Source organism: Heptranchias perlo, chromosome 13 (assembly GCF_035084215.1).
Source record: "Heptranchias perlo isolate sHepPer1 chromosome 13, sHepPer1.hap1, whole genome shotgun sequence".
NCBI classification, from domain to species: Eukaryota; Metazoa; Chordata; class Chondrichthyes; order Hexanchiformes; family Hexanchidae; genus Heptranchias; species Heptranchias perlo.
Genome location: NC_090337.1, coordinates 11,243,361 through 11,271,117, shown reverse-complemented (window position 1 = coordinate 11,271,117; position 27,757 = coordinate 11,243,361). Strand labels below are relative to the sequence as shown.

At 42.5% G+C, this 27,757-nt stretch overlaps 1 protein-coding gene across 2 annotated transcripts in view; it reads left to right on the top strand.

The window, feature by feature from the left end:
* The first annotated feature begins 19,182 nt into the window (after positions 1 to 19,182).
* Positions 19,183 to 27,757, top strand: part of aadac (arylacetamide deacetylase) — a 60,717-nt gene continuing 52,142 nt past the window's right edge. Inside the window, exons 1-2 of one of the 2 annotated variants that reach the window (XM_067994967.1) lie at positions 19,183 to 19,360; positions 26,699 to 27,037. Coding sequence is in view for 1 of the 2 variants with exons in the window: in XM_067994963.1 (XP_067851064.1) it covers positions 27,044 to 27,181 (138 nt within the window). In the remaining variant the exon portion in view is untranslated. Of the gene's footprint in view, positions 19,361 to 26,698; positions 27,182 to 27,757 lie in introns of both variants that reach the window. The other variant, XM_067994963.1, reaches the window with a different exon arrangement.

Sequence of the window (27,757 nt, the reverse complement as noted above, 5' to 3'; positions counted from 1 at the left end):
GAATAGTTAACACAACAAATTTTGTGCTGATGTAAAGCAGTCTTGGCTTCATATCGATGCAAACTGTGTAATGTAAATTCAAGTTTAAATTCACCGAGTGTACATTAAGGCAAGAGGCATGAGGCTACTTGCAAGAGTTTTTTTTAATTCATCCTCGGGACGTGGGCATCTCTGGAAGGCCCGCATTTATTGCCCGTCCCTCGGTGTCCTCGAGAGGCTGGTGGTGGGCCTTCTTCTTGAAGTAGCAGTTTGATACAACGGAGTGGCCTGCAAGGCCACTTCAGAGGGCAGTTAAGAGTCAACCATTATCTCATTCCTGTTTTTGGGAGCTGCAATTCAGCTGCCGCATTTCCTACATTACAACAGTGACTACACTTCAAAAAGTACTTAATTGGCTGTAAAATGCTTTTGGACATTAGGTCTTGAGGTCATGAAAGGTGCTATATAAATGCAAGTTCTTTCTTTCTTTTCAAACAGGTTGGTGTGGAACTTGAGTCAGGTACAGGCCGGACCAGGTTAGGACGGCAGGTTTCTTTCCATTAGGACATTGGTGAAGCAGATGGCTTTATTTGACAATCTGACAGCTTCTTGGTCACTTTTTAATGATACCAGCTTTTTAAAAAAGTGAACTCAAATTGTCATAGCAGGATCTGAACTCATTTTCTGATTAGTTTAGATGCTAGATTAGTAGCCGAGCAACATAACCACTACAGTAACATACCTTGCACATCACTTGGACTTCACACTGGGTCTGTTATAAGTGTCCTGTGCAAAGCCAAGTTTTAAAGGGTTTAGGGTTTAAACATCATCCTACTTTTTTTAATATTAAGCGGAGCAGAGGACGTCTCCCAAAATTAACATCAATAAAACAAATTACCTAATCATTCGTTACAGTGCTGATTCTTGCTGTGTACAAATTGGCTGCTGCATTTCCCTACATTACAACACTGACTACACTTCAAAAGTACTTCATTGGCTGTGAAGCACTTTGTGATATCCAGAAATGCAAGTTTTTTCTCTTTTAGCAGAGAATCAGAATTCTCTCCTAACTGTAACAGTTAATCAGCACTTGGCTATTATGTACAACATATGAACAGAGCTCCATGCTTTCCTGTTATGGGCAGAAGTGAACATGGGAGCCAACAGTACACTTTTTTTTATTCGTTCATGGGATGTGGGCGTCGCTGGCAAGGCCAGCATTTATTGCCGATCCCTAATTGCCCTTGAGAAGGTGGTGGTGAGCCGCCTTCTTGAACCGCTGCAGTCCGTGTGGTGAAGGTTCTCCCACAGTGCTGTTAGGAAGGGAGTTCCAGGATTTTGACCCAGCGACGATGAAGGAACGGCGATATATTTCCAAGTCGGGATGGTGTGTGACTTGGAGGGGAACGTGCAGGTGGTGTTCAGGTCTGCTAGCCTCAACTTGCTCAAAAATGACCAGTGCTACTTGTAATATAATGTCACCCTGTAACAAATAATGAGACAAGAGAAGGACATTAGTGGATAGATTTGCAACTCACTGCCCGGGAGTGAAACTGGTGATGTGGATTGGCTGCCCGTGATAGAAAACTGTCCAATTTTCAATTCCCTCCTGCAAAAGAAAATCGGGCGGGTTCTATAACGGGCAGACGATCCGTAACGTCATTTTTACACCTGATCACTGAAGGTGAAAATGACCTCACTCGGTCTCATAATCCGCCAGCACTCCAAAATAAGTGTCATTTATCACATTCGTTTAATTTTAAGTGATTTGAGGAGTCATGGAATAAAAATTAAGTTGTGGACAAATAAATGCAGTTCTGGGTTGGTCAGATTTTAATCCTTTGAACCCGCGCTTTTACTATTTTATTTTTGCCTTTTCAGGATCCCCACTGTTGCACAATCGTCACTTTACAAACCCTATCCCAAGCCAAGAGGGCAGGCTATTTGTAATCTGCTCCTTGGCCTCTGCCAATGTTGTTCTGTAACAGGCTACGTTAAGACCCACGAGTGACACGCCATCTCACTTTCCCTCTCTTCCTGCGGTGGAGCAGTGCTCTTAGCCCCCTCCCTCTCCCCACTGTCCCCCCCACCCCAAGCTGCAACCTCACCGTGAAAGCCCCGTTGATATCAGGAATACCATGTGGGTTCTAAGTTGTGCCTTACCGCTCTGTGCTGCACTGTGTACACCTGCCTGGATTGACCTTATGTTCATTGAGTTTCTGATAATGTCAGCATTGGCTTCATGTGGAAGGACTTGCGACCAAGCTACCCATGGCCAGCTGTCTGTGCATCGCTGACTCTTATACTTTCAAATCGCTTGTGTATTAAGTAAAGAATTGGCTGAATGTAAAATATTTCTTTTGGCAGCTCTCTTTCTTTCCCCACATATAGTTGATTAAAATTGAGATTGTAAGCCAGATATCAATGTAATAACAAAAGGAGCTACACCAGACGCTCTACTGTTGCAATCGTGGTAGGCTGCATACATCTGTGTTCAACAGTTGATACGAAAGCCAATGGATTGTGAGTGTGTGTCTGCCCCAATGTTTCACTCCCTGGGCCTGTCACCCACCTATATGTGGGTGGGCATGTTGAAATTAAATGCAATTAGACACTAGGGATGCCTGTTCAGCCCAGATGTCAAGTGTACCATGTAAGGGTTAAAGTTGGCAGTCAGGTGTGTGATGGAAAAATACAGTGTAGCTTAACAATAAGGTATAGGCTGGGATAGAATTACAACAACAGCAACATGAACTTGCATTTATATAGCACTTTTAACATCGTAAAATGTCCCAAGGGGCTACCCAGGAATGTTATTAGACAAAATTTGACACCGAGCCACATAAGGAGATATTAGGACAGGTGACCAAAAGCTTTATCAAAGAGGTAAGTTTTAAGGAGCATCATGAAGGAGGAGGGAGAGGTGGAGTGGCAAAGAGGTTTAGGGAGGGAATTCCAGAGCTTAGGACCTAGACAGCTGAAGGCACGGCCGCCAATGGTGGAGTGAAGGAAGCGGGGGATGCACAAGAGGTCAGAATTGGAGGAATATAGAGTTCTCAGAGGGTTGTAGGGCTGGAGGAGGTTACAAAGATAGGGAGGGGTGAGGCCATGAAGGGATTTGAACACAAGGATGAGAATAGAACATTTAGTACAAGACAACAGAATATGGGTGGCAGACTCAATGAACAAGCAAGCTAGAGAAGCACAAACAAACTAAATTAGCACAATCAAACTGGATTAGTACAAGCAAACTAGCACAAGCAGATCCTCTGCAATTTCCAACCTTACTTCGCTCAGTAACCTAGGATCCACTCATCTGGACCAGTTAACTTTTCTACTTTGAGTATTGCTAATCTTTTAAGTACCTCCTCTTTATCTATTTTTATCCTATCCAATATCGCTACTATCTCCTCCTTTACTGCTACAATGGCAGCATCCTCTTCTCTAATGAAGACGGATGCGAAGTATTCATTTAGTGCCTCAGCCATGCCCTCTGCGTCCACAAGAAGATCTCCGTTTTTGTCCCTAATCGGTCCCACCCTTCCTTTGACTACCCTTTTACTATTTATATGTTTATGAAAGACTTTTGGGTTCCCTTTTATGTTAGTTGCTAATCTATTCTCATACTCTCTCTTTGCCCCTCTTATTCCCTTTCTTAGGGGGGATAAATTGGATAGGGCCTGTTTTGGGCGGGGGTGGCACGATCCGCTATTACCCCGCGCCCAATGGCTCCTGCGCAGGCAGAACGAGACTTTGGTCAGGCCTGAGGACTTACCTGCAATCTGCGTTGGAAATCAGTATTGAACTCAGATTCCATGCAGTTGGCACTTTCCACCAGCAAGCAGAGCTCCAAACTCTTACAGGCAGGCTGTCTGTTAGAAATCTCTTAAAGGTAGCTGGTACATGTTATTTGCTGAAAATAACAGTCTGCTGTCTGCACGGAGTCTGAACGGAGATCAGACATCGCACACGTAAAACACAGATGCAGTTCCCGTCCCTATGTTTACACACTGATGAGTTATGATGAAACATTGAATAAAGGTTGCGCACTACTAAATCCCACATCCTCCAATCTGCACGCCAGACCTCACCAATCTGCCGGTCTGAGTTGGTACCAGGCCTGCGAGTGTGTGTGCACCAAGGTTCTCTGCTGATGCACCAGAGGCCTTGGTGCAAGAGGTGGATAGAAATAGGGGCATCCTATATCCGCGGGAGGGCGGGGGGAGGAACAAGAGGCCCTCCAGACATATACCCAAAAGGCAGTGAGAAGCAGTAGGGGACACAGTCAATGCCAGGCACACAGTATCATGAACATGGATGCAGTGCAGGAAGAAGTTCAATGCTTTGACATGAGTGGTCAAGGTGAGTGAGGTTAACTGTCAAGTGGCATCTCCTACCAACTGCACCACGCACTACACCCCCATCACCCACATACCAACAAACTCTTTCCATCAGTACTCAGCTCTTCCAAACAGATGCTTCCTCTCACCCTTACACATTGCCACTGTTGCAAGCCGTCCACCCACAACTTACAGGCCACACACACTGGCAGCTATTCAACCATGACACAGACACACATCCTGCTTTTTTGCAGGAGAATGTGGCACATATCAGGAGGCAGCAAGTGGCAGTGGATTTAGCCCCTCGAGCCTTGAGATCATGGTGGACCTGTCACCTAACTCCATTTACCCACCTTGGCCCCATATCCCTTAATACCCTTGGTTCACAGAAATCTATCAATTTCAGATTTAGAATTCAAAATTGAGCTAGCATCAACTGCCGTTTGCAGAAGAGCGTTCCAAACTTCTCCCACCCTTTGCGTGTATTAACATTTCCTAACTTCACTCCTGCAAGTCCTGGCTCTAAATATTAGGCTATGTCCCCGCGTCCTAGTATTCAAGTCTAGGAGACCACCAAAAACAGTTACAAATGTCTCGGCAGCCAGAAGCAATAATCCAGCCACTAACCTGTAAATCCTGCATGGTCCCTTTAAATAGCTCCGGTGGGAGGTCCTCCAGGCACTCTAAGACACGTTCGGGTGGTCGGGGTTAGGACTGTGCGTTGAGTTGAGCGTTAAGTCCCAAAATGGGGTCTATCACTTTAAATCAGCGTGGCACACGGATTGTATCCATTTTCTCCAGACTTCCAGCGTTCGTTATCTGCACCTGCGCTAACTCCTATACCAAGATTGCGTCCGGCGCATGGCATGTTGGAAACGTGCGTGCGCAGCCAAGATGCCATCTTGGCACTTCGGGAGTCGGCGTAGCGCCGAAACAACGGGCGCTACACAGCCCAATTTAGCACCCATGCAGTCTAAACTCATCTTAGATTGCCTTGCATTTGCCCCCCGTCTGATCCCTCCTATTTCTGAACCATTAGTGCCACTCGTCTCTCCCAGTCCTCTGTGCACCTTGTTTCTCCTCTCTAATGTTTCATCCTGGTGCCCATCCCCCTGCTAAATTAGTTTAAACCCTCCCATACAGCACTACTGAACCTCCCCACAAGGACATTGGTCCCAGCTCTGTTGAGATGCAACCCGTCCATCTTGAACAGATCCCTCCTGCCCCAGAACTGGTCCCAATGCCCCAGGAATCTGAAGCCATCCCTCCTGCACCCTTGCTCCAGCCATGCATTCACCTGTCTTATCCTACTATTCCTATACTCACTAGCGTGTGGCACTGGGAGCAACCCAGAGATTACTACCTTTGAGGTCCTACTTTTTAACTTCCTCCTTCGCTCCTGAAACTCTGACTGCAGGACCTCAACCATTTTCCTTCCGATGTCATTGGTTCCCACATGGACCATGGCTTCTGGCTGTTCCCCTTCCCTCCTCAAAATGTTCTGCACACTCTCAGTGTTGTCCTTTTGGATACAAAATTAGCTAAGGGACAGAAAGTAGTGTGTAGTGATGAACGGTTGTTTTTCAGACTGGACAGAAGTTTACAGTGGTGTTCACCAGGGGTCAGTATTAAGACCACTGCACTTTTTTATATATATTAATGATCTGGACTTAGAGGTATAAAGGGTATAATTTCAAAGTTTGCAGATGACACAAAACTCAAAAATGCAGTAAACAATGTGGAGGATAGTAACAGACTTCAGGAGGACATAGTCAGACTGGTGAAATGGGCAGACACATGGCAGATGAAATTTAATTTTAAAGAGCGAGCAGGAACAGAGAGACCTGGGGGTGTATGTACACAAGTCTTTGAAGGTAGCAGGACAAGTTGAGAAGGCTGTTAAGAAAGCATATGGGATCCTGGGCTTTATTAATAGAGGCATAGAGCACAAAAGCAAGGAAGTTATGCTAAACCTTTATGCTTAACACTGGTTAGGCCTCAGCTGGAGTATTGTGTTCAATTCTGGGCACCACACTTTAGAAGGGATGTCAAGTCCTTAGAGAGGGTGCAGAAGAGATTTACTAGAATAGGACCAGGGATGAGGGACTTCAGTTATGTGGAGAGACTAGAGAAGCTGGGGTTGTTCTCCTTCTTCGAGTAATTTCAAATACCTTTTCAATGCTGTAATCAATTTAGAATCAACCATCACTTATGATGAAGCATTCCACTTTCCTTGACACTTTGCATGAATAAATTCCCTTTTACTCTTCCCTTTTGTGATTCAAGTACTAAGTCCTCTGTTTATGTGAAACACTTAACGGGGATGAAATTGGTCTTTGTAAAACGGATGGTAGCGAATCAGCCACCTGTTTTACACTCTGCTCGATTTTATTTTCAATTGAAGTCAGTGAAAAAGACAATCGGGCGAGGATATAAAACAGGCGTCTGATTTGCTATCACCTATTTTGCGCTACAGCTGAAAACCAATATCATTCCCAACATATTCTGACTAAGTTGCATGAACTACTATAAGTGTATATGGGTATTCAGGCACATCTCCCCAAAGTTATATTAGAACAGAATGAGCTTGCAAAATGAAAAGAAAATACAATATGAACGTCAGCCACATTTCGAGTGGAATTTCTCTTCATCCAATTGGCATTCCTCCAAATTGGATAAAGGAGGATAAAGATTATTCTCACTTGGTGCCAACTCTTAACCGAATGGTATGAAAAATATTTTTCTTTGGTTGCAATGTGAATTTTTTCATTCTGCTGAGTGCATCTTTGAATTCTAAATGAAGTGTTTTTTGGGAACATGCTCTCCATCAAAATGACAATATTCTGCAGAGGGACAACCATGCTCAGTTTGAAGTGTCCGTTTTGCCATGATTGGATGAGCTAGAACTGATAAAATTATTTATTTTTTAAAAAGATGTATTTATATATTTTTTTATTATTCGTTCATGGGATGTGGGCGTCGCTGGCAAGGTCAGCATATTGCACTCCAGCACATCTCTCAGAAACGTCTCTACGTATACAGGCCCTGAATTTCCACGGGGTTCTCCTGATCCCCTACTCTACCCACGGTGGGAGATCAGCGCAGTCCTCAGGGAAAGTGTAAATGGACGTTTTAGCTGTTTTCGCCAATGAAAAAGAAAAGACTTGAATCTATACAGCGCCTTTCATGGCTTCAGGGTGTCCCAACATGCTTTACAGCCAATGAAGTTTTTCTGAAGTTCGGTCACTGTTGTAATGCAGGAAGCACTGCAGCCGATTTGCGCACAGCAAGATCCCACAAACAGCAATGTGTTCCAGATTTCCACTACCATTTGTAAGAAAAAGTGCTTCCTGATTTGACTCCTGAACAGCTTGGCTCTAACTTTAAGGTTATGCCCCCTTGTTCTTGATTTCCCCAGTAGAGGAATAGTTTATCCATATCTACCCTATCAAATAGTGGAAATCTCTCCCAAAAAGCTACTGAGGCTAAGTCAATTGAAAATTTCAAAACTCAGATTGATGGATTTTTGTTATAGAAGAACATGAAGGGATACGGAACCAAGGTGGGTAAATGGAGCTGAGATACAGATCAGCCATGATCTAATTGAATGTTGTGTGGAAAACCATAAAGACCACATTAATGTAGAAATACGTGAACAGTTACTTGACCATAAAAAGAGAAAAGCATGATGGGTATTTGACCAATGTTAACTCCTTGACTCCCATACATAAGGTAGTTACAATTTCACACACACACAGAAAGACACAATTGTCCTTGGTACGTTGATAATTAAGGTGGCTGTCCAGGTGCTTGGTACTGTCTGGCCTCCCCCACTCCCCCCGTGCAGATAAGGGTATTGCTGGCTTATGATATAATGAGAATACAGTTTCTTGAGAGGCTATGTGGCCTTGATTCTGACTTCAGCCCTATTGATTAACCAGCTTTGGAATTTAGGGAGGTGGTGTTCTCGGGCCTGTGAGGCCTACTACGTGCCAAAACAGGAATGAGCTATGGATGTCCAGAGGAGGCAGGCTCCCTTCTTGATTGACTAACCACTTGAACTAATGGGGAATGTACATATACGCCCATATTCTATGATAGACAGATATTGCTGATTGAACTGTATAAATGTGAACTGTGTCCTTTGTCAGAGCAGATCTTCCCTTGAGCTCAAGTTTCTTTTAATTAAAATTCTTACTTGTCTGAAAATAAGTGTTTGGAGTTAATGCATTGTGTATAATAGGTAATTAAGTTTTCGACAGTTCTTGGAGGTTCCACCGAGATCGCTTGTGATCCCCGGTAAGTACGGATACAAGTTGTCTGTACGAACCCAGACACACAGCGATTGATAAGTATATGCATTAACTGACGTGACTAATTCTTCTGTTTGCCTTTAGCAATTGGAAGGCGATCATAGGAAATGTGTTTCGTATAGACAAGGAGAAAAAAAAAGGGAAAAAAAAAGAGAGACGTGCGACAGATTACTCAATATTGTCAGCTGCGGTGTTGTAGTAACGGGCTGAGAGAGCAATAACGGAGTAGATCTGTGGTACCAGTGATACTAGAGTGAAGTTGAGGTTGCTGTAAGGACCAACAGACTGTCAGCTGCTAGTGAAAAAAAAGAGGCGCCAGGAAAAGAGAAAAGGTAACCAGTTTACAGACTTGTTTAAAAAATTCTTAGTGTGAAGTTATAATTTGGACAAGCACAGACTAGATGTTGCGTAATTCGGAAAAGTGTGAAATTACAAGTCTGTAGTGGCGACAAACGCAGACTGGTGTGGATGTCGCGGATTCGGAAAAGTGTGAAATTCTGGTTTACCTAAATTAAGTGTTTAGATAGAAACACTAATAGTGTTCCCCCTTCTCAAAAGGAGAAGCACTTTTGAAAAATCTTGCGTAAGTCAGCTGATTCAACTAAGTGCAGACGTTTCTCTCACGCACCTAGCCTGGGCTGGTTATTGGGGCCAGGACCCTGGAGTGGGTGTGGAGAACACATGACGTCTTGTCCAATCAGCTGAATTATCAAGTATAGAATTGTGATAGTTAAGATAGGTCTTGATTGTTGTGTAATTATTGTATAAACTATAAGCCATGGGCGCCAACGCAAGCAAAATCCCTCCAAAGGGAACACCTGCTGCTTACATGTACAGAAACTTTGGGAAAGAAACAACTGACGAGTTGATAGTTTGGTCCAAATGGACCAGAACTAAGAAATATCCCTTTCCTGAAGATGGTACATTTAATATGGATAGAATTAAGTGATTAGAAAAATGTTTAAAAGACAGAGACCCGAAAAAGAAAGGTTCTTTTGTTTTCGGTGTACTGTCTCTTTAAAAAGCCTGTCCTTATTGTGAGTGTTTTCTGTCAGTGTTGTGGGCCACGCCCCCTTCTTACTGCGTCTTACGTGTTTTCTTCTTTTGTGTAATGTATCTGTTTTGTCTTGTGTTCAATTCTGATATTGCTGGATTAAAATTGGAGTTATTGAGGTTAAGTGACCTATTAAATTCTGGTTCTTATAAAATGTGAGCATGTTAAATTCCAGACATGGGATCTTCAAAAAAAAAATGGCATTTTGAATTTTTATCTTGTGATTGGCTGTGGTTAAAAAAAAAGAGGTTAAAAAAAAAATTAACGGGACAGATAAAGAAAAAAAGCTATCTGGTATCACCGTGATAGGAAAAGTCGGAAAGCTGGAACAGCTCGGAGAGTTGGTTATAATCATACCCACTAAAAGTATGTGAAAAAAAAAGTCAATTGGACAGCAAGTTGTGGAGCTTGCGGAGCGGTGTGAGGGTTGGGGGCAGCCTGGACAGGAGTTGGTCGCAGCAGTCTGGAGATACTGGACTGGCTGTGGGCTGAAGTGTACGATGGGAGATGTTATTTCCCGGTATGAATTTTTAAAAAAATAATTTATGTGAAAATTACGTTGACGTATGCTGAGAACGCTGCGTGAATCTGATATCTGGCTCCGTCGTTTTGTTACTGAAAAAAAAAAGTTAACCCCTTCCAAGGACACCGACATCTGTTTTCAATTCACCAAGACAAAATGAGGTTTAATTGTAAAAGAAAAGATAAAGTGCAGATTTAAAGAATTACAAGTTACAGTTGCAGGATGATCTCTGGTTATAAATTAATTTGATCTTCGAAGCATTTTGTGCTATTGTGATTGATTCTTCCCCTACCCCTTAAGGTTTTTAACAAACAAAAAGAGACGGCGATAATGATCATATTGGATTTTAATTGTCGTCTGAAAGATAAGATTAGGGAAAAGGCTGTTTGCAAAGCTAAAGCAGAGTCTGAAAATAAAATAAAGAAGCTGCAAGCAAACATGTTGGTTAATTAGAAACATTGGAGAAAACACTATGATTAAAATAAATCTCAAAAATAGTGTGCAAAATATATAGTGTAAAGCAATCCATAAATGTGAGAAAAAAAAATCAGTCAAACCTGTGTGAAGAGAAATTTTGAAGGTGGAAACTTAATCTCAGAGGGAGAAGTATCAAATTACTGCTATCACGAGAGCCAGTTAATGTTAACCCCTTCCATCCCAAGAAGCCAGACTGTCATGCCAAGAGCAGTTCAAACAGATAGAAATGACCCAGTCGGTTGAGAACTGTCTGAGGCTTGCCCAGAACACGAGGTAACAATTGGTATAGGTTATATATTATTAAAATTGACCCAATTACTCAGAAATGCCAAAGGCTACAATTGACTGATAAAAGTTTCCACACAGACAATGCTACAAAAAAAAATTGACAAGAAAGGAATGTAAAACAAATCGTATGAAGAGAAAGCATAGGTTGGACAATTGGAAGTCCATTACTTGAGCCATGTACTGACACAGGGTACTAAACGCCTATCAGTTTTACCCCGCCACAGTATGATAAGGAAGTTCGACAAGTTCTGGGGCTATTCAATTTTATTTGAAACTATTCACGAATAGTAGCTCCAATACAAGATCTGACCAAAGAGGGGAGACCTTCCCTGACAAATTATATAACTCGCATTGAGAATGCTAAGAAAACTCAACAATTATATCAACACCTCCTAACTCAAGTGTTAAAACAAAGCACGACATCGAATGGAGGTGGACATCGTAAAAGAGATAGACAGATATGGAGATGTAAAGATCTGTGATGAATGATATAGCAACTGCCTTTAATACGGGTGCCTCAGTTGTTAACACCATTGATTTGGTAACATTAGATCAAAAGGTCTGAGATTTAGGGTCTCGTATTAAAGATATATTTAAAAATAAATGAAAATACAGATAAGGAATTGTCTGAGGATCAAATGCTGACCATACATTTGCAAAAGATAGCTACAGTGCTAGAAACACATGCCCAAACCATTAATAAATTAATAAAAGAGGAATATAACGTATCTTAGCAGGCGGCTGCTAATGACATCTGCAGTACATATGGTAACTGGATTGTGGAACAGACTCGAGGGAACCTAGCCCAGATACAGGCAGGGGAAGTACCCTTATGAATAACCAATCAACAAACTGAGGGTGAACCTAACCTGTGGGCATGATGGAGGGGCTGTCCTTACCTGAGGGAATAAATGAAATCAAAAAAACACAAAACATTTTTCTTAATGTGGTTACATCTTGAAAACACAGAGATTAGGACTTGGAGTTGGAAATTCCAGTCTGCAGTCCTACGTACATCTGTATGTGGGAGAGACAGTGTTTATTTCAGACAGGTTGCGAGCTCCAGAGAGAGAGAGAGCGGGACTAGGCAATTTCTCTCTCCTGTTTTGTTTTCTGGATTTGTTTCGGGTAAAGGGATTATTCCTTTGGACAAAATAAATAATAAATGATGATTTGACAAATTAACCCCTTGGGCTCTCAAGAAGAGCCGCAATGGATTTTCTGTGTTTCTTTTAAAACAGGTGACCCTGGTTTTTGGGACCACGTGAGTGTTGATGGTGCAGGATTACCAAGAGTAGTTCTTTGACATAAAATGGCTTTACAAAGTTACGGTGCAACCTTTGCTGGAGAAATTTGGTGCAGGAAACGATCCAGTGGTGTTAAAAATTTAAGACTTTAGCTGCAGACATCAGCAGATACCAAATGTCACAGCGTGGTGATATCAACCTGATTCTCTTCTTTTAAAAACATTTTGATTTGTTTTGTTTTAACCCATTTATTGTCTTCCGAGACAGAGTGCTCGAGGTGGGAAGATATGGGAGTTACATCCAAAAGTAATTACGAGCACTTCATCTCAATTATAAAACCACAAAGCCTGGACATAATTTGTTTCTGAAATTGGAATTGATAAGAAAAATTTATATGAGTTGCTATTCAAGCACTCGAGAAAGAAAAAATTACTTGTAATTTAAGGGGATAATCAAATTATATTTTAAAATAAAAGAAGTCCAGTCTAAATGGTTCCTATTGAATGCTGTGTATCAAGGAAGAATTCTTTTCGAGAGGGAAGAAAATTTTACATTGACAATACTGCTCTCAAGTTGGGATAATTGTGAAATGATAGAAGGGACTCGGGCACAATGTAGTGGGATATTTTGGGAAATGAAAAGCGGTTCAAGAAGAAATTACGTAAAATAAACAAATTTTGGGATATTGAACCTGACTGTAAATATTGTATCGGACAGTAACGTTCCTCCAGGGCTCATGATAGGTAATATAATGGGTTATGTAAAATTGGATGAGAGGAAGTGATTGAGAATTAAAGTAAAGAAACAGAGAAATTACACCAAATGGGAATTTCTCTAAAGTCATTGAACTGGGCATGATTTACAAAAAAAATATCAATCTGGCATAAATATACAATCTAGTGAAAGTCAGGAAAGTGTAGTTGAGAATAGTAAATTGATAGCTTTCTCATGGAGATATTTGTGTCCTTGACTATAATGAAGAATGAGAAAGCTACATTCAATAGCCTGGCCACTACCCTGACATCGGGACCATGCAGGGGGAGATAAGCACTCTAGACACCCCTGATCTTTTTGATAAGATAACCTGAAAACCTAAGAATGGCTACAGTGGACATAAAAGATACAAATGTATGTTGCCATCATCTGAAACGGAGACCAGGATGAAGAACATGATTACAAAGGCCTATGGCCTGGTGAGCTAGTGGAACCACTCTTTAAACAAACCAGTTGCTTTTACAGGACTGAATCCTATTGGACATATGATGTGTGCCATGGAAAACACGTTCGGAAATACCATGAGGAAAAAGAGACTGGCCAGCAGAAAGTTAATATCCAAGAACACTACCTATGATATGTTGCTAGTATGCGGAAATACATGAAGAAGATACACTGAAGAATGAGTCTCAGACAGGCTCAGTTACTTGACAACAGCACAACATGAAATGGTTAATGTGGTCCAGGCGAGTGAGAAATCCTTTTAAACAAGGCACTGACACATGGTCCATAGAGAAACCAACTAATTAATGAAACAGTCAGGAAACACTGGGACCAATCAGAAGGACTGAAATTAAAGTAAAGAGGGACATAGTAATTTGGATTTCCAAAATTCAGGGTTAGGTTCCCATCAGTTAACAATGAAATTGAGAGAAACAATACTTAGAAGATATCCACACGATGGATACAAAATTACAAAATTATGAGGGGCCCAGGTAAAGTAGACAGGAAGTACCTGTTTCCCCTAGCAGAGGGTTCAAGAACTCGAGGACATAAATTTAAGCTGATTTGCTGGAACAAAATTAGAGGGATGTGTTACTAGACATGCTGTCACTGTATGTCCACATAGTGTTGGACACAGCCCAGCACAGTGTGGGTTTAACAATACCGGTACCAATCAGGATATTAACTGTACCATGGAGGCCCCAGAGGCGGATCTAAAACCCACTCAAGTGGCATATGCCGGAGAGGGCGAATATTGTGTTACAACTAATTTGAAAACGTTTAAATATGCCAATCTAACTTGTGATATTTTAAGTCCAGAGTTCTGCTCCATTCCTGAAGTCCCGGTTCGGATTGGACCCGAGGAACTGGTAGAGATACACCGGCATAACCTCACCACCTTACAAGTTTCTGAGGATGTCAAAAAAAGGACTTAAAAGAATATCAGGACACATTTGGGTATCTGACACCCCTGTTGCCTAAATACTTGAAAGCATTGCGAATGGAGATACGCCTCTCCCAGAAGGTTTATTATAACCTACAACAGGACAATAAAAACATTAAGCATGACATTGACCAAATTAAAGTCACCAACTGGTGAGATGACCTCTGGAATTTGGGACTGAATATACAGATCCATCCTTGGATTAGATTAATTTCATATGTATTAGTCGTAGTGCAGTTTGTTGTAATGTGCTTCTTGATTTTCATTGCATGTAATAAATGTAAGCAGAGGATGAAGGGTTTGGCAAAGATAGTAAAACAGAGCCTGGGTGAGAATGTCCCCATTGACTCTGTGATTTCAACTAAGAACACATCGTAATGGTACCGGGAGTAGCACCCGCTGGGGTAAGGTGCATGTAAAAGGGAAGACAATCATAATTTGATTGGATTATCAGATGCTCTGCCTCTCTTCCACCCGGACTGGGGGCCAACATGAAGGGAACCTGGTTAAGATGAGGTACAGCACCTAACAGGATATTATAGGGATAAAAATTTGGATTAAGGGATATAAAGGGGAGGGCCCCAATTCACAGGTATAAAATGGTCTGAAAGGTACCATTCAGTCTAGTTAGGCTGGAAACAAAATATAAAGCACCATGGGATATTTGACTATGTTAGCCCTTTTCAAACTAACATGGATAGGTTTAGCTGACCAAGGACATTCCCAGCTTACTTGAGAAATGTTTAGAAGGAGTCTGTTCCTGAGAAGAGATAAGAGTACAAAGGCGTATTGATGAAACATGGCTGAGTTCTATTGGGACTTCTCTAGTTCAAGGTTTAGTCATATTCGTTGTTATAATTCTTATAGTTTATTGCTTACTTAAATGTTGCTGTCCTATGATGTCCAATCTGGGTACACACATAGCGCCCACAAATTTGATGGTGCAAGTAGGGGTGACACAGGATGAGGTGCAGGAGGAGTTTGAACGTCTGGGTGGAATAATGCTCTATTAGAGTATTGTCCTTATATATATATATATATATATATATTGGGAAAAAGGAGGGAATGTGGAAAACCATAAAGACCACATTAATGTAGAAATACGTGAACAGTTACTTGACCATAAAAAGAGAAAAGCATGATGGGTATTTGACCAATGTTAACTCCTTGACTCCCATATATAGGGTCGTTACAATTTCACTCACACACACAGAAAGACACAATTGTCCTTGGTACGTTGATAATTAAGTTGGCTGTCCAGGTGCTTGGTACTGTCTGGCCTCCCCCCCTCCCCCTTTGCAGATAAGGGTATTGCTGGCTTATAATATAATGAGAATACAGTTTCTTGAGAGGCCATGTGGCCTTGATTCTGACTTCAGCCCTGTGATTAACCAGCTTTGGAATTTAGGGAGGTGGTGTTCTCGGGCCTGCGAGGCCTGCTACGTGCCAAAACAGGAATGAGCTATGGATGTCCAGAGGAGGCAGGCTCCCTGCTTGATTGACTAACCACTTGAACTAATGGGGAATGTACATGTACGCCCATATTCTATGATAGACAGATATGCTGATTGAACTGTATAAATGTGAACTGTGTCCTTTGTCCAGGGAAGTGGTAGTTCTGACCATTGTCAGAGCAGATCTTCCCTTGAGCTCAAGTTTCTTTTAATTAAAATTCTTACTTGTCTGAAAATAAGTGTTTGGAGTTAATGCATTGTGTATAATAGGTAATTAAGTTTTCGACAGTTCGTACAAGATTGAGGGGCTGACTGGCCTACTCCTGTTCCTATATTGGGATGCTCAAAATCCGTTTAACATTTTAAACACCTCGATCAGATCATCCCTCAATCTTCTATACTCGGGGGCAGATCTGGTAACCCGGGAAGTGGATTGCTCGCTCTTTGTACAACCTTCCCGATTTTCATTCCGTTGATTTCTATAAAGGGCAGGTGATCCATTCCCCCTCCCTATCACCGCCAAGGAGGTGAAAGTGAAAATCTACCCCAAAAGTCAGGTCCTATTTTTCTCACATAATATTCCGATATTTTTAACTAATGTTTTGGGGATCACATTCTGTGATTCAGTTCACCTTTCGGCAAAAACTGAAAACCAGTGACCATTTTCATGCTTCTTACATAGAATTACATAGAATTTACAGCACAGAAACAGGCCATTCAGCCCAACTGGTCAATGCCGGTGTTTATGCTCTACACGAGCCTCCTTCCTCCCTACTTCATCTAACCCTATCACATATCCTTCTGTTCCTTTCTCCCTCATGTACTTATCCAGCTTCTCCTTAAATGCATCTATGCTATTCACCTCAACCACTCCATGTGGTAGCGAATTCCACATTCTCACCACTCTCAGGGTAAAGAAGTTACTCCTGAATTCGATATTGATTTATCAGTGACTATCTTATATTTATGGCCCCTAGTTCTGGTCTCCCCAACAAGTGGAAACATCTTCTCTACGTCTACCCTATCAAACCCCTTCATAATTTTAAAGACCTCTTTTAGGTCACCCCTCAGCCTTCTCTTTTCTAGAGAAAAGAGCCCCAGCCTGTTCAGTCTTTCCTGATAGTTATAACCTTTCAGTTCTGGTATCATCCTTGTATACCTTTTTCACACCTTCACCCATGCCTCTATATCCTTTTTGTTATATGGAGACCAGAACTGTGCACAATACTCCAACTTCTTTATGATTCTCTGCACCGCAGGGAAAGTAGGAGAGGGAAAGTGCTTTGTGGGAGAATAACTTGGCGATGGAAAGGCAGGGCATGATCAGGGCACTGGATCCCAAAGTTGGGGACATGACGAGGTTATCGAAGGGGCACGAGGAGGACGGGTTGGCTCGCATAGTCGATGAGAGGAAGCACACCGGAGACATGCTGCTGGAGGTGGACTTCGGCTCTTGTCTCTGATTGTAGAGGAAAACTCAGAGGGGAAGAGCTCAAATATAACGGGAGAATGTAGCGATAATGTGCAGAGTACAGGGAATGTCTGACTGTTTCGTAGGGGCCCAGGGAGTGTGAGCTGTACAGTTGCTGTTATTTGCAGTGCCTGTTTTGATCGTTGAATGCTCGCAGACCACGCCCTGCACCTCTGAAGCTATGTCCATGCTGGAGATCAAAGGTCAAGGAACAAGCGCACCAGTCGTAAAAACCACCCAATGACAGGCTCTGAAATCAGACCCTGCACTCAATCTTTTATCATTCATTACCTCTCCTGTGTAAACCAAAGAACGCAAATGTTTATTTTTCCCATAACAAGCTGTCATAGGGTTCAGATAGTACTGCACTTTATACCATAAGCTGCACTATTAATATCCTTCATGTGCAATTGTCACGGTGCGAGCTTTGTCCTTATGTTGATATCCCAGAATGTGGTGATTTCAGCAGTAAAATGCCTGAAATTGGATTGTCGTTGCAAGAAATTGTATTGCTAAGTTATTCTAGGAGATATAACTATCTTTATAAAAATATTATAACAACAGCTTTATTCCTCTTATATCAAGTTTTTACAAAGAATTTACAGCACAGAAACAGGCCATTCGGCCCAACAGGTCCATGCCAGTGTTTATCTTCCACATGAGCCTCCTCCCACTCTACTTCATCCAACCCTATCAGCATATCCTTCTATTCCTTTCTCCTTTATGCGTTTATCTAGCTTCCCCTTATGCTGTTCACCTCAACCACTCCTTGTGGTAGCGAGTTCCACATTCTAACTACACTCTGGGTAAAGAAGTTTCTCCTGAATTCCTTATTGGATTTATTAGTGACTATCTTACAATTATGACCCCTAGCTTTGGTTAATCTCTTTATTAGACAAATAGAAGTATTGGGGTGAATTTTCACTTTCCCACCAGTCGGAAACGGTAGTGGGTCGGACGCCCGTTTTTACACACTACCCGGTTTTCGTTCCCTCTTCAATGAAAACTAAAATCGGGCGGTGCGTAAAATGGGTGACCAATTTTCCGATCAGCGGGAAAAGTGTAGCTCATATGATTGTTGAGCTTATTGTTTTTATTCGATAAGCCACTATCAAGTGTTGGAGGCAATTCATTGTTGGTGTTTCCTCTCCCTGATTCTGTCACTTCTCCATTTCCATTCTAACTGGCCTGGCAGTCAATATGTGGCATTTTACCCAGAGAGTGTGAGAGAGAACAAAATGGCTACCGTCCAAATATTTTCCTCACTCCTTAGAGATGACGCGCAGGGTAAATTTTATGAATGTGCGCTCTCTTAATTTATAGGGTAGAAAGTCATGGGAGGGGAAAGGGGTGACGCAAATCCCCCAATATGTGCCCCCATTGAATGAGATTCCACACAGGGAGCATTCATTAGTAAAATTGAACCTGTTTCTTAGAAAGAGTTGGGGGCGCACATGGGACAAAAAATTCCGAAGTGGGGTGGTGGGTGGGGGTTCAGCAAAAATGGCTTGGGAACCTCTGGGTGAGAGCACTGGGTAACGGGACCCTAAACTAATCTGGGTCTGACCAAAATCTCCAAACAATTTCAGAATTGAGGCACACACAGGGGTTAATTTCAAAGAACAGATGCCACGTTAGACTGAATTTATGTTCAAGTGCGACATTAAAGAAATTGGAATTCAAATCGGACTCCCAACTGCAATAACAATAGCCTGCAAATGGTTTGTAGTCTGCAAGTCAATACCTGTAATAATAAATGCTTTCAGGGTTGGATATGAGCCAAACTGCACTCATAGTTAATGTTCCATGTTTACCCTGCCCACCAACAGCAGATAAGCCCTTGTAAACTGAGCAAAGTGTTTGTGCCCTGGTAGAATTAGATTTGCACTGACAGTCCACTTTAGTAATTAAGCCTTGTGCTGTTCCTGGTTCGTGTTGGGAGCTTCCTGCCTTTCGATCCGGGGATCAGAAGCTGTGTCTGCTGTAGTTTCCCACTTTGGAACAAGTCTGTTAGGCCTTGAATCGTTATGTGGTGTGCATAAATTGGTAACAGGTAAGAAACTGGCTGAAGGTTAGGAATTCTGATGAGATTCGTGAGGGAGCGAAGTATTGAGCGAGATCCCCAGGCATCATTATTGTGATCCCTACTTTCTCTACTTTACATTAACAACTTGGATTCAACTGTTCAATGAAAACTGAATAAATATGCAAGTGATGTCAATAACGATAACAACTTGCATTTATATAGCACCTTTAACATAATACAACATCCCAAGGCACTTCACAGGAGCGTGATCAGACAAAATTTGACACCGAGCCAAAGAAGGATAAATTAAGACAGGTGACCAAAAGCTTTGTCAAAGAGGTGGGTTTTAAGGAGCGTCTTAATGGAGGACAGAGAGAGGTGAAGAGCCAGAGTGGTTTAGGAAGGGAATTCCAGAGCTTCGGGCCTAGACAGCTGAAGGCACGGCCGCCAAAGGTGGGGTGAAGGAAGTGGGGGATACTATGTTAAAGGTGCTACATATGGGGTGGGATGCGCAGGGATCAGCATTAGACCACTACTGTTTATAATGCAAGTCAAGTACCTGGATTCAGAAACCCAATGCAAAGTGGTCACATTTGGAGTCGGGATGTCAATTAATGAACTTCTGCGATTAATGCCTGGATTTGCCAAAAAATATCCACAGGCACCCAATTCCTTTTGTCAAAAACTGCGTGTAATTCATGCAGTACATTATCTTCAAAAGCCAGTATGACCTGTGCTTCCTAGACGTAATTCCATCAGCACACTGCATTAATTGGAATGACATTTTAAGGAGAAATGAATGGATGGACATAATAAAAATTGAACTAATTGAAGGAAAGCTGCAGAAAGTGTCAGTCCATAGCTCAGTGGTAGCACTCTTGACTGTGAGTCAAAAGGTCGTGAAGGGGACTCTTAAACTTCCCCAATGGGGGCTTGGAGGAGCACTCCTGGCCCCTACAAGGAAGGTCCAAAAAAAAAGTAAACAATACATACCTTTTTGAATCTCTTTTGGCCCCAGCTCCTTTACCCGTTAGGTTGGCCCGGGGGAGTGGGGAATGCCACAACCGCTTCACCCTCTCAGGCCGCTGGTTAAAGTAGCAGTCAGGCCCCAATGATGTCATCAGAGCCCGATCTGCATATTTAAAGAGGAACCCTCACCCCTCTTGCTTGCTCAAAAGACGAAGGTCAAAATCAGAAACTGCCAGGTTGGTGTGGGAAGTCGGCTGGTGAGTGCCATGAGTGATTCTAATTGTCCACCTGCCCGGTTCCCACTAAGATACAGTATTTGAGTAATTTGACACATGACATGTGGTGAAGTGTAGCATGATTGGGAGGACAAGGGTGACTTTGGACTTATGATTCCCAAAGCTCTCCACCACTGGGGTTTTCCTCATGTCATGTATGGGTCCATTGTCGACCAATTGATACAGATTAATTGCTATGATTAGTCATAGCAACATAGTACTTTTGAAGTGTAGTCACTATTGTAAAGTAGGGAAAACCCGACAGCCAATTTGTGCACAGCAAGGTCCCACAAACAGCAATGAGATAAATAACCAAGTCATCTGTTTTAGGTGTTGGTATAAATATTGGCCAGGAGAAATTCCCCTGCTCCTCTTCAAATAGTGCCATGGAATCTTTTACTTCCACCTGAGAGGGCAGATGGGGATTCAGTTTAACATCTCGTCCAAAAGATGGCACATCTGACAGTGCAGGACTGGAATATCAGCCGAGATTATGTACTCAAGTCTCTGAAGTGGGGCTTGGAACCCATAACCTTCTGACTCAGAGGTGAGAGTGCTACCACAGAGCCGAGGCTGACACTTATATGGATTTAATTTATGATGTGGAGATGCCGGTGATGGACTGGGGTGGACAAATGTAAGGAATCTTACAACACCAGGTTATAGTCCAACAGTTTTATTTGAAAATCACAAGCTTTCGGAGGCTTTCTCCTTCGTCAGTGTGCAGACAGACAGGTGTTACCTGCAAGGTCTCAGAATATACAAATCACCAAAAAAAAACAACAAACAAAAAAAACAGAGATAGAGAGGTAGAAACATAGAAAAGACAGCAACTGACCCGTTATATTAAAAACAGATAACATTTGTTCGCTGGTGGGGTAACGTGTAGCGTGACATGAACCCAAGATCCTGGTTGAGGCCGTCCTCATGGGTGCGGAACTTGGCTATCAATTTCTGCTCGACGATTTTGCGTTCGGGTAAGCGTACTCCAAGGCGGCCTTTGAGACACACGACAACGCAAAATCGTCGAGCAGAAATTGATAGCCAAGTTCCGCACCCATGAGGACGGCCTCAACCGGGATCTTGGGTTCATGTCACGCTACACGTTACCCCACCAGCGAACAAATGTTATCTGTTTTTAATATAACGGGTCAGTTGCTGTCTTTTCTATGTTTCTCCCTCTCTATCTCTGTTTTTTTTTGTTTGTTGTTTTTTTTTGGTGATTTGTATATTCTGAGACCTTGCAGGTAACACCTGTCTGTCTGCACACTGATTGCCTTGGCAACGGGCAGTTGAAAAAACTGTCTGTAATCACCAAGCATTGTTCTGTGAATTATAAATGCGATTTCATTTCGAGGATTTCATTTCGTTCACCTGAGGAAGGAGGAAGCCTCCGAAAGCTTGTGAATTTAAAATAAAATTGCTGGACTATAACTTGGTGTTGTAAAATTGTTTACAAGAGATATTTGAATCATCGACAGCTACAGGTGAGGTGCCTGAAGATTGGAGGGTAGCAAATGTTGTGCCTTTGTTTAAGAAGGGTGGCAGGGAAAAGCCTGGGAACTACAGACCGGTGAGCCTGTAGTGGGTAAGTTGTTGGAGGGTATTCTGAGAGACAGGATCTACCTGCATTTGGAGAGGCAGGGACTGATTAGGAACAGTCAGCATGGTTTTGTGAGAGGAAAATCATGTCTCACAAATTTGATTGAGTGTTTTGAAGGGGTAACCAAGAAGATAGATGAGGGCTGTGCAGTAGACGTGGTCTACATGGACTTTAGCAAAGCCTTTGACAAGGTACCGCATGGTAGGTTGTTACATAAGGTTAGATCTCACGGGATCCAAGGTGAGGTAGCCAATTGGATACAAAATTGGATTGACGGCAGAAGACAGAGGGTGGTTGTAGAGGGTTGTTTTTCAAACTGGAGGCCTGTGACCAGCGGTGTGCCTCAGGGATCTGTGCTGGGTCCGCTGTTATTTGTTATTTATATTAATGATTTGGATGAGAATTTAGGAGGCATGGTTAGTGAGTTTGCAGATGACACCAAGATTGGTGGTATTGTGGACAGTGAAGAAGGTTATCTAGGATTGCAACGGGATCTTGATAAATTGGGCCAGTGGGCCGATGAATGGCAGATGGAGTTTAATTTAGATAAATGTGAGGTGATGCATTTTGGTAGATCGAATCGGGCCAGGACCTACTCCGTTAATGGTAGGGCGTTGGGGAGAGTTATAGAACAAAGAGATCTAGGAGTACAGGTTCATAGCTCCTTGAAAGTGAAGTCACAGGTGGATAGGGTGGTGAAGAAGGCATTCAGCATGCTTGGTTTCATTGGTCAGAACATTGAATACAGGAGTTGGGATGTCTTGTTGAAGTTGTACAAGACATTAGTTAGGCCACACTTGGAATACTGTGTACAGTTCTGGTCACCCTATTATAGAAAGGATATTATTAAACTAGAAAGAGTGCAGAAAAGATTTACTAGGATGCTACCGGGACTTGATGGTTTGACTTACAGGGAGAGGTTGGATAGACTGAGACTTTTTTCCCTGGAGAGTAGGAGGTTTAGGGGTGATCTTATAGAAGTCTATAAAATAATGAGGGGCATACATAAGGTAGATAGTCAAAATCTTTTCCCAAAGGTAGGGGAGTCTATAACGAGGGGCATAGATTTAAGGTGAGAGGGGAGAGATACAAAAGGGTCCAGAGAGGCAATTTTTTCACTCAAAGGGTGGTGAGTGTCTGGAACGAGCTGCCAGAGGCAGTAGTAGAGGCGGGTACAATTTTGTCTTTTAAAAAGCATTTGGACAGTTACATGGGTAAGATGGGTATAGAGGGATTTGGGCCAAGTGCAGGCAACTGGGACTAGCTTAGTGGTATAAATTGGGCAACATGGACATGTTGGGCCGAAGGGCCTGTTTCCATGTTGTAAACTTCTATGATTCTATTCTATGAGGAGGCTGGTGTGGAGCATTAACACTTGCATGGATCCGTTGGGCCGAATGTTTCTCTGCTGTGTATTCTATTTAATTCTATGTAATTCTATGTAAGACCACACTGGCATAATTAAAAACCTATTCATGGGCAATGTCTCGAGGCAATACAGCAACAAGGACATTGAGACTGATGCTAATGAAATGGAAAGCTAGCTACTCAGGGGACTCACAAACAGGCTGCTCTATATACTTACATGTGTAACATTAATTGTAATGATCAAGCACTCTATAGTTTGTAACATCGCATGGGGGCACTTAATCTCTATGTTGAGATGGGCTTCTTGAGTTTCCCTCCTGGGCACTGGAAAAGAAAGCCATTAATCAACATGTCAGAAATTCAGGGGCAAAATAAGAGTGGGCAGCATTTATCATCCATGTAGATAGAGAGAAGCACAAAAAGGGCTGAAAGTGCATATATTATAGAGCAGCAAAGATAGGCAGAAGTAGGCAGTTCTTTTTTTTGTGATAGATTGTGGAATTTCAGGTTTAGTTAGTGGAACCACCTACTGCAAAAATGCAACAACAGCAACAGCTTGCATTTATTATAGCACCTTTAACATAGAAAAACATTGTTGAGAGAGATAGAGAGGTTTAGGAAGGGATTTCCAGAGCTTAGGGCTTAGACGGTCACCAGTGGTGGGGCGAAGGGATAAGGAGATGCGTAAGAGGCCAGATTCAGAGGCTTGCAGAGTTCTCAGAGGGTTGTAGGTCAGGAGGCGATTACAGAGATAGGGAGGGGTGAAGCCATGTATGGATTTAAACATGAGGATGAGAATTTTCAACATAAGGCATTGGGGGACCAGAAGCCAATGTAGGTCAGAGAGCACAAGGGTGATGGGTGAGTGGGACTTGATGCAAAATAGGATATGGGCAGCAGAGTTTCAGATGAGCTGAAGTTTGTGTAGGGTGGAGGTTGGGAGGCCGGTCAGGAGAGCATTGGAATAGCTGAGTCTAGAGATGCCAAAGGCATGGATGAGGGGTACGTCAGCAGATGAGCTGAGGCAGGGCTGGAGTCAGGCCGATGTTCCGGAGGTGGGAGTAGACGGGGCGGGGTGGGGGGGGTCTTTGTGATGGAGCGGATATGGGGGTTGGAAGCTCATTTTGGAGTCAAATAGGATGCTGAGGTTGCAAACAGTCTGGTTAACATGTGACAGTGGTCAGGGTGGGGGTGGAGTTGGTGGCGAGGGTATGGAGTTGTGGCGGGGGCTGAAGTCAATTGCTTCTGTCTTCCCAATATTTAGCTAAACTAAATTGTGGCTTATCCAGGAATGAATGTTGGAAAAGCTGTCTGACGACACAGAGGCAATAGTGGGTTCGAGAGAGGTGGTGGTGGGGTAGAGCTGGGTGTCGCCAGCACACATGAGGAAGCTGACCCCATGTCTTTGGATGATGTCGCCAAGGGGCAGCATGTAGCCGAGGAAGAGGAGGAGGCCAAGGATGGATCCTTGGGGAGCTCCGGAGGTAATGATTTGGGGACAGGAAGAGAAGCCACTATTGGCGATGCTCTGGCTACAGTTAGTTAGATATGAGTGGATCCGAGCGAAGGCAGTCCCACTAAGCTGGACAATGGAGGAGAGGTGTTGGAGGAGGATGGTGTGGTCGACTATGTCAAAGGTTGCAAAGAGGTCAAGAAGCGTAAAGAGGGATAGTTCACCATGGTCACAGTGTCAGAGGATGTCATTTGTGACATTTCAGTACTGTGGCAGGGGCAGAAACCTGACTGGAAAGATTCAAACATGGAGTTGCAGGAAACATGGGCATGGATTTGGGAGGTGACTACACATCCATGGACATAGGAGACGAAAGGGAGATTGGAGATGTGGCAATGGCTTGCAAGGACAGAGAGGTTGAGGGTGGGGTTTTTGAGCAGAGTGTGAGGATGGCAGCTTTGAAGGGGAGGGGGGCAGTACCTGAGGAGAGGGAACCATTTACAATGTCAGCTCGCATGAGGGCCAAGAAGGGAAGTTGGGTGGCAAGTCGGGTGGTCAGCTCCAATATTGTCATGATGGCTACTTGCTGGGGAAAGGGATTTGCAATTTTAGAATTTTAGGTCTTAATGAAAAGAAAGCTAAAAATAATTTGTGGCATTGTACTTGATGATAGCCTGAACAGATTACAGCCTTGCCAAATATGACAAAAATAGCTTTCACTTTATCAGGGAATAGCCTTCTAAAGTCAACATTCATATCCTTATGTTAGTTTAGTCAAATCCCAGCAAGTACTGAACCAAGAAGCTTTTTTTAAAATAACTTATCCATGGCTCCATAGGCTTTATTTTTTTTTTTATTCGTTCACGGGATGTGGGCGTCGCTGGCAAGGCCGGCATTTATTGCCCATCCCTAATTGCCCTTGATATACATAAGAAAACACAGGAGGGAGGCTAAAAGTGAAAAAAAATGAAATAAAAGTTTAAAATGACAAATGCTTAAAATCTATTCTTAGAAGAATGACATGAAAAGGGGCAAAAAAAAGAAAAATAAGTTAAGTATGAAAGCAAAGAGCCAATAAGAAAACTTAAAGAAAGAAAATTAAAAAAAACACATGTAAATAGATTAAAGTTGTGGATTAATTGAAAAATTAAGTACAGTGTAGAGATGCATTCACATTGGCACCAAACAGAATATATTCACTTCAAGCACACTAATATTCTGTGACTATCAAAATGTGCCTTTATACCGGGTTTCAAATTGGGTTCCCTAACCAAGGAGAATCTGGGAGAGAATTCCAGAGGGACAGGCAAGTCATTAGATTTTTATCCTTCGACTCTGTTGCTCTATACTAATTAGAAATGTTTTTTTTAAAAAAATGATTGCAGTGTGTTTCCCTCGGGTAGCCCCAAGTGTGTCAATATTTGCAGGAGGTCCTTGGCAATGCATCAATATTTGAAATAGGTCTCTGGCAGTGTGTCAGTAGTTGCTGGAAATGCCTCCGATTTTGTCAATATTTGCAGGGGCTGCTCGGGGAGTTTGTCAATAGATGTCGAGGGTCCCAGGAGTATGACAATATTTTTGCACCTCCCCCTTCCTCCTCACGCACATTAAAGTTGCTTTAAAAAGTCAGCACTGCCAATTTTACTCATTAAAGCAGCAGTCTTATCCTTTAAACAAGTCTCCCGTTTTCCTTTCAGATCTTCAATGGAGATCCCTTTGTGCATTGTGATGTGGGGATTGAGACGCTATTGAGGAACACGATCCATTCATGGAGCCAGACTCAGTAACAATAACTGATCGCCCCCGGGGCTCAGATGAATGATTGAATAATGCAATCAGCTGATATTAACACGTGTTGTCATATCTGCTTGGCAAAATTCGACCTCGGATTTGTCACGTCCTCCGGCAGCTCTGTAACAATCAGCAGATAGGCTGAGTCTGATTTATTTTTTTTTTGCCTTCTTTTGATTCTTCTAATTTTGGGTCTTGTTGATCGAGATCATCGGATCGCAGGCACAGGAGAGAGAAAGTTGCCGGTAACAATGGGAACTAAGCTCGTTGCGTTTGTGATATTGAGCGTGTTTTTCGCGTACTATGTGTACTTGCCACTCCCGGAGGCGTTGGGCGAGAGGTGGAAGTTGATGATGGTGGATGCATGTTTTCGAAGTTTGGAACACCTGGTACGTGCCGTGCATGATCCTGATAGAGAGAAAAATATATATATTTATGTGTATTGCATGCATTTAAATCCGGCTACCTGATTTTATTATTTAATTATATTTAATTACTGGGTGATCTTTGCCCCGTAGTGCAGGGAGTGTAAGGTTCTGAATTACCACTGATATTCCCCTTGAGCGGTGAGGATGCCCAAATAAACTCTCCTGAAAAGATTTATCTCGAAATGCACGAAGCAGCAATTTTGAATCCGACAAAAGCGTGGTGTAAAGAGATATATTGTTACAGCTCGGAAATTCCTGGGGTTTAAAGTGCTACAAGTGCGAAACATCCACATTTCGAGTTCGGAAACATTTTGCCTTAAATTGTAATTTAAAACTATTGCTGAAACTGACACGCTAGTTGTTATTTACTGTCTGCGATCTGTTTCGTTTTGGCGCCTGTTCCCTTTAACTATGTGTTTTCACTAATAAAAGGCAATGCCAGGACACAAGTATATTTTATTATATTTTCCTATCATTTAATTGATGCCAAATACCGAGGGCTTTAAACTGGTCGCATGATGTCTTTATAATAAGTTT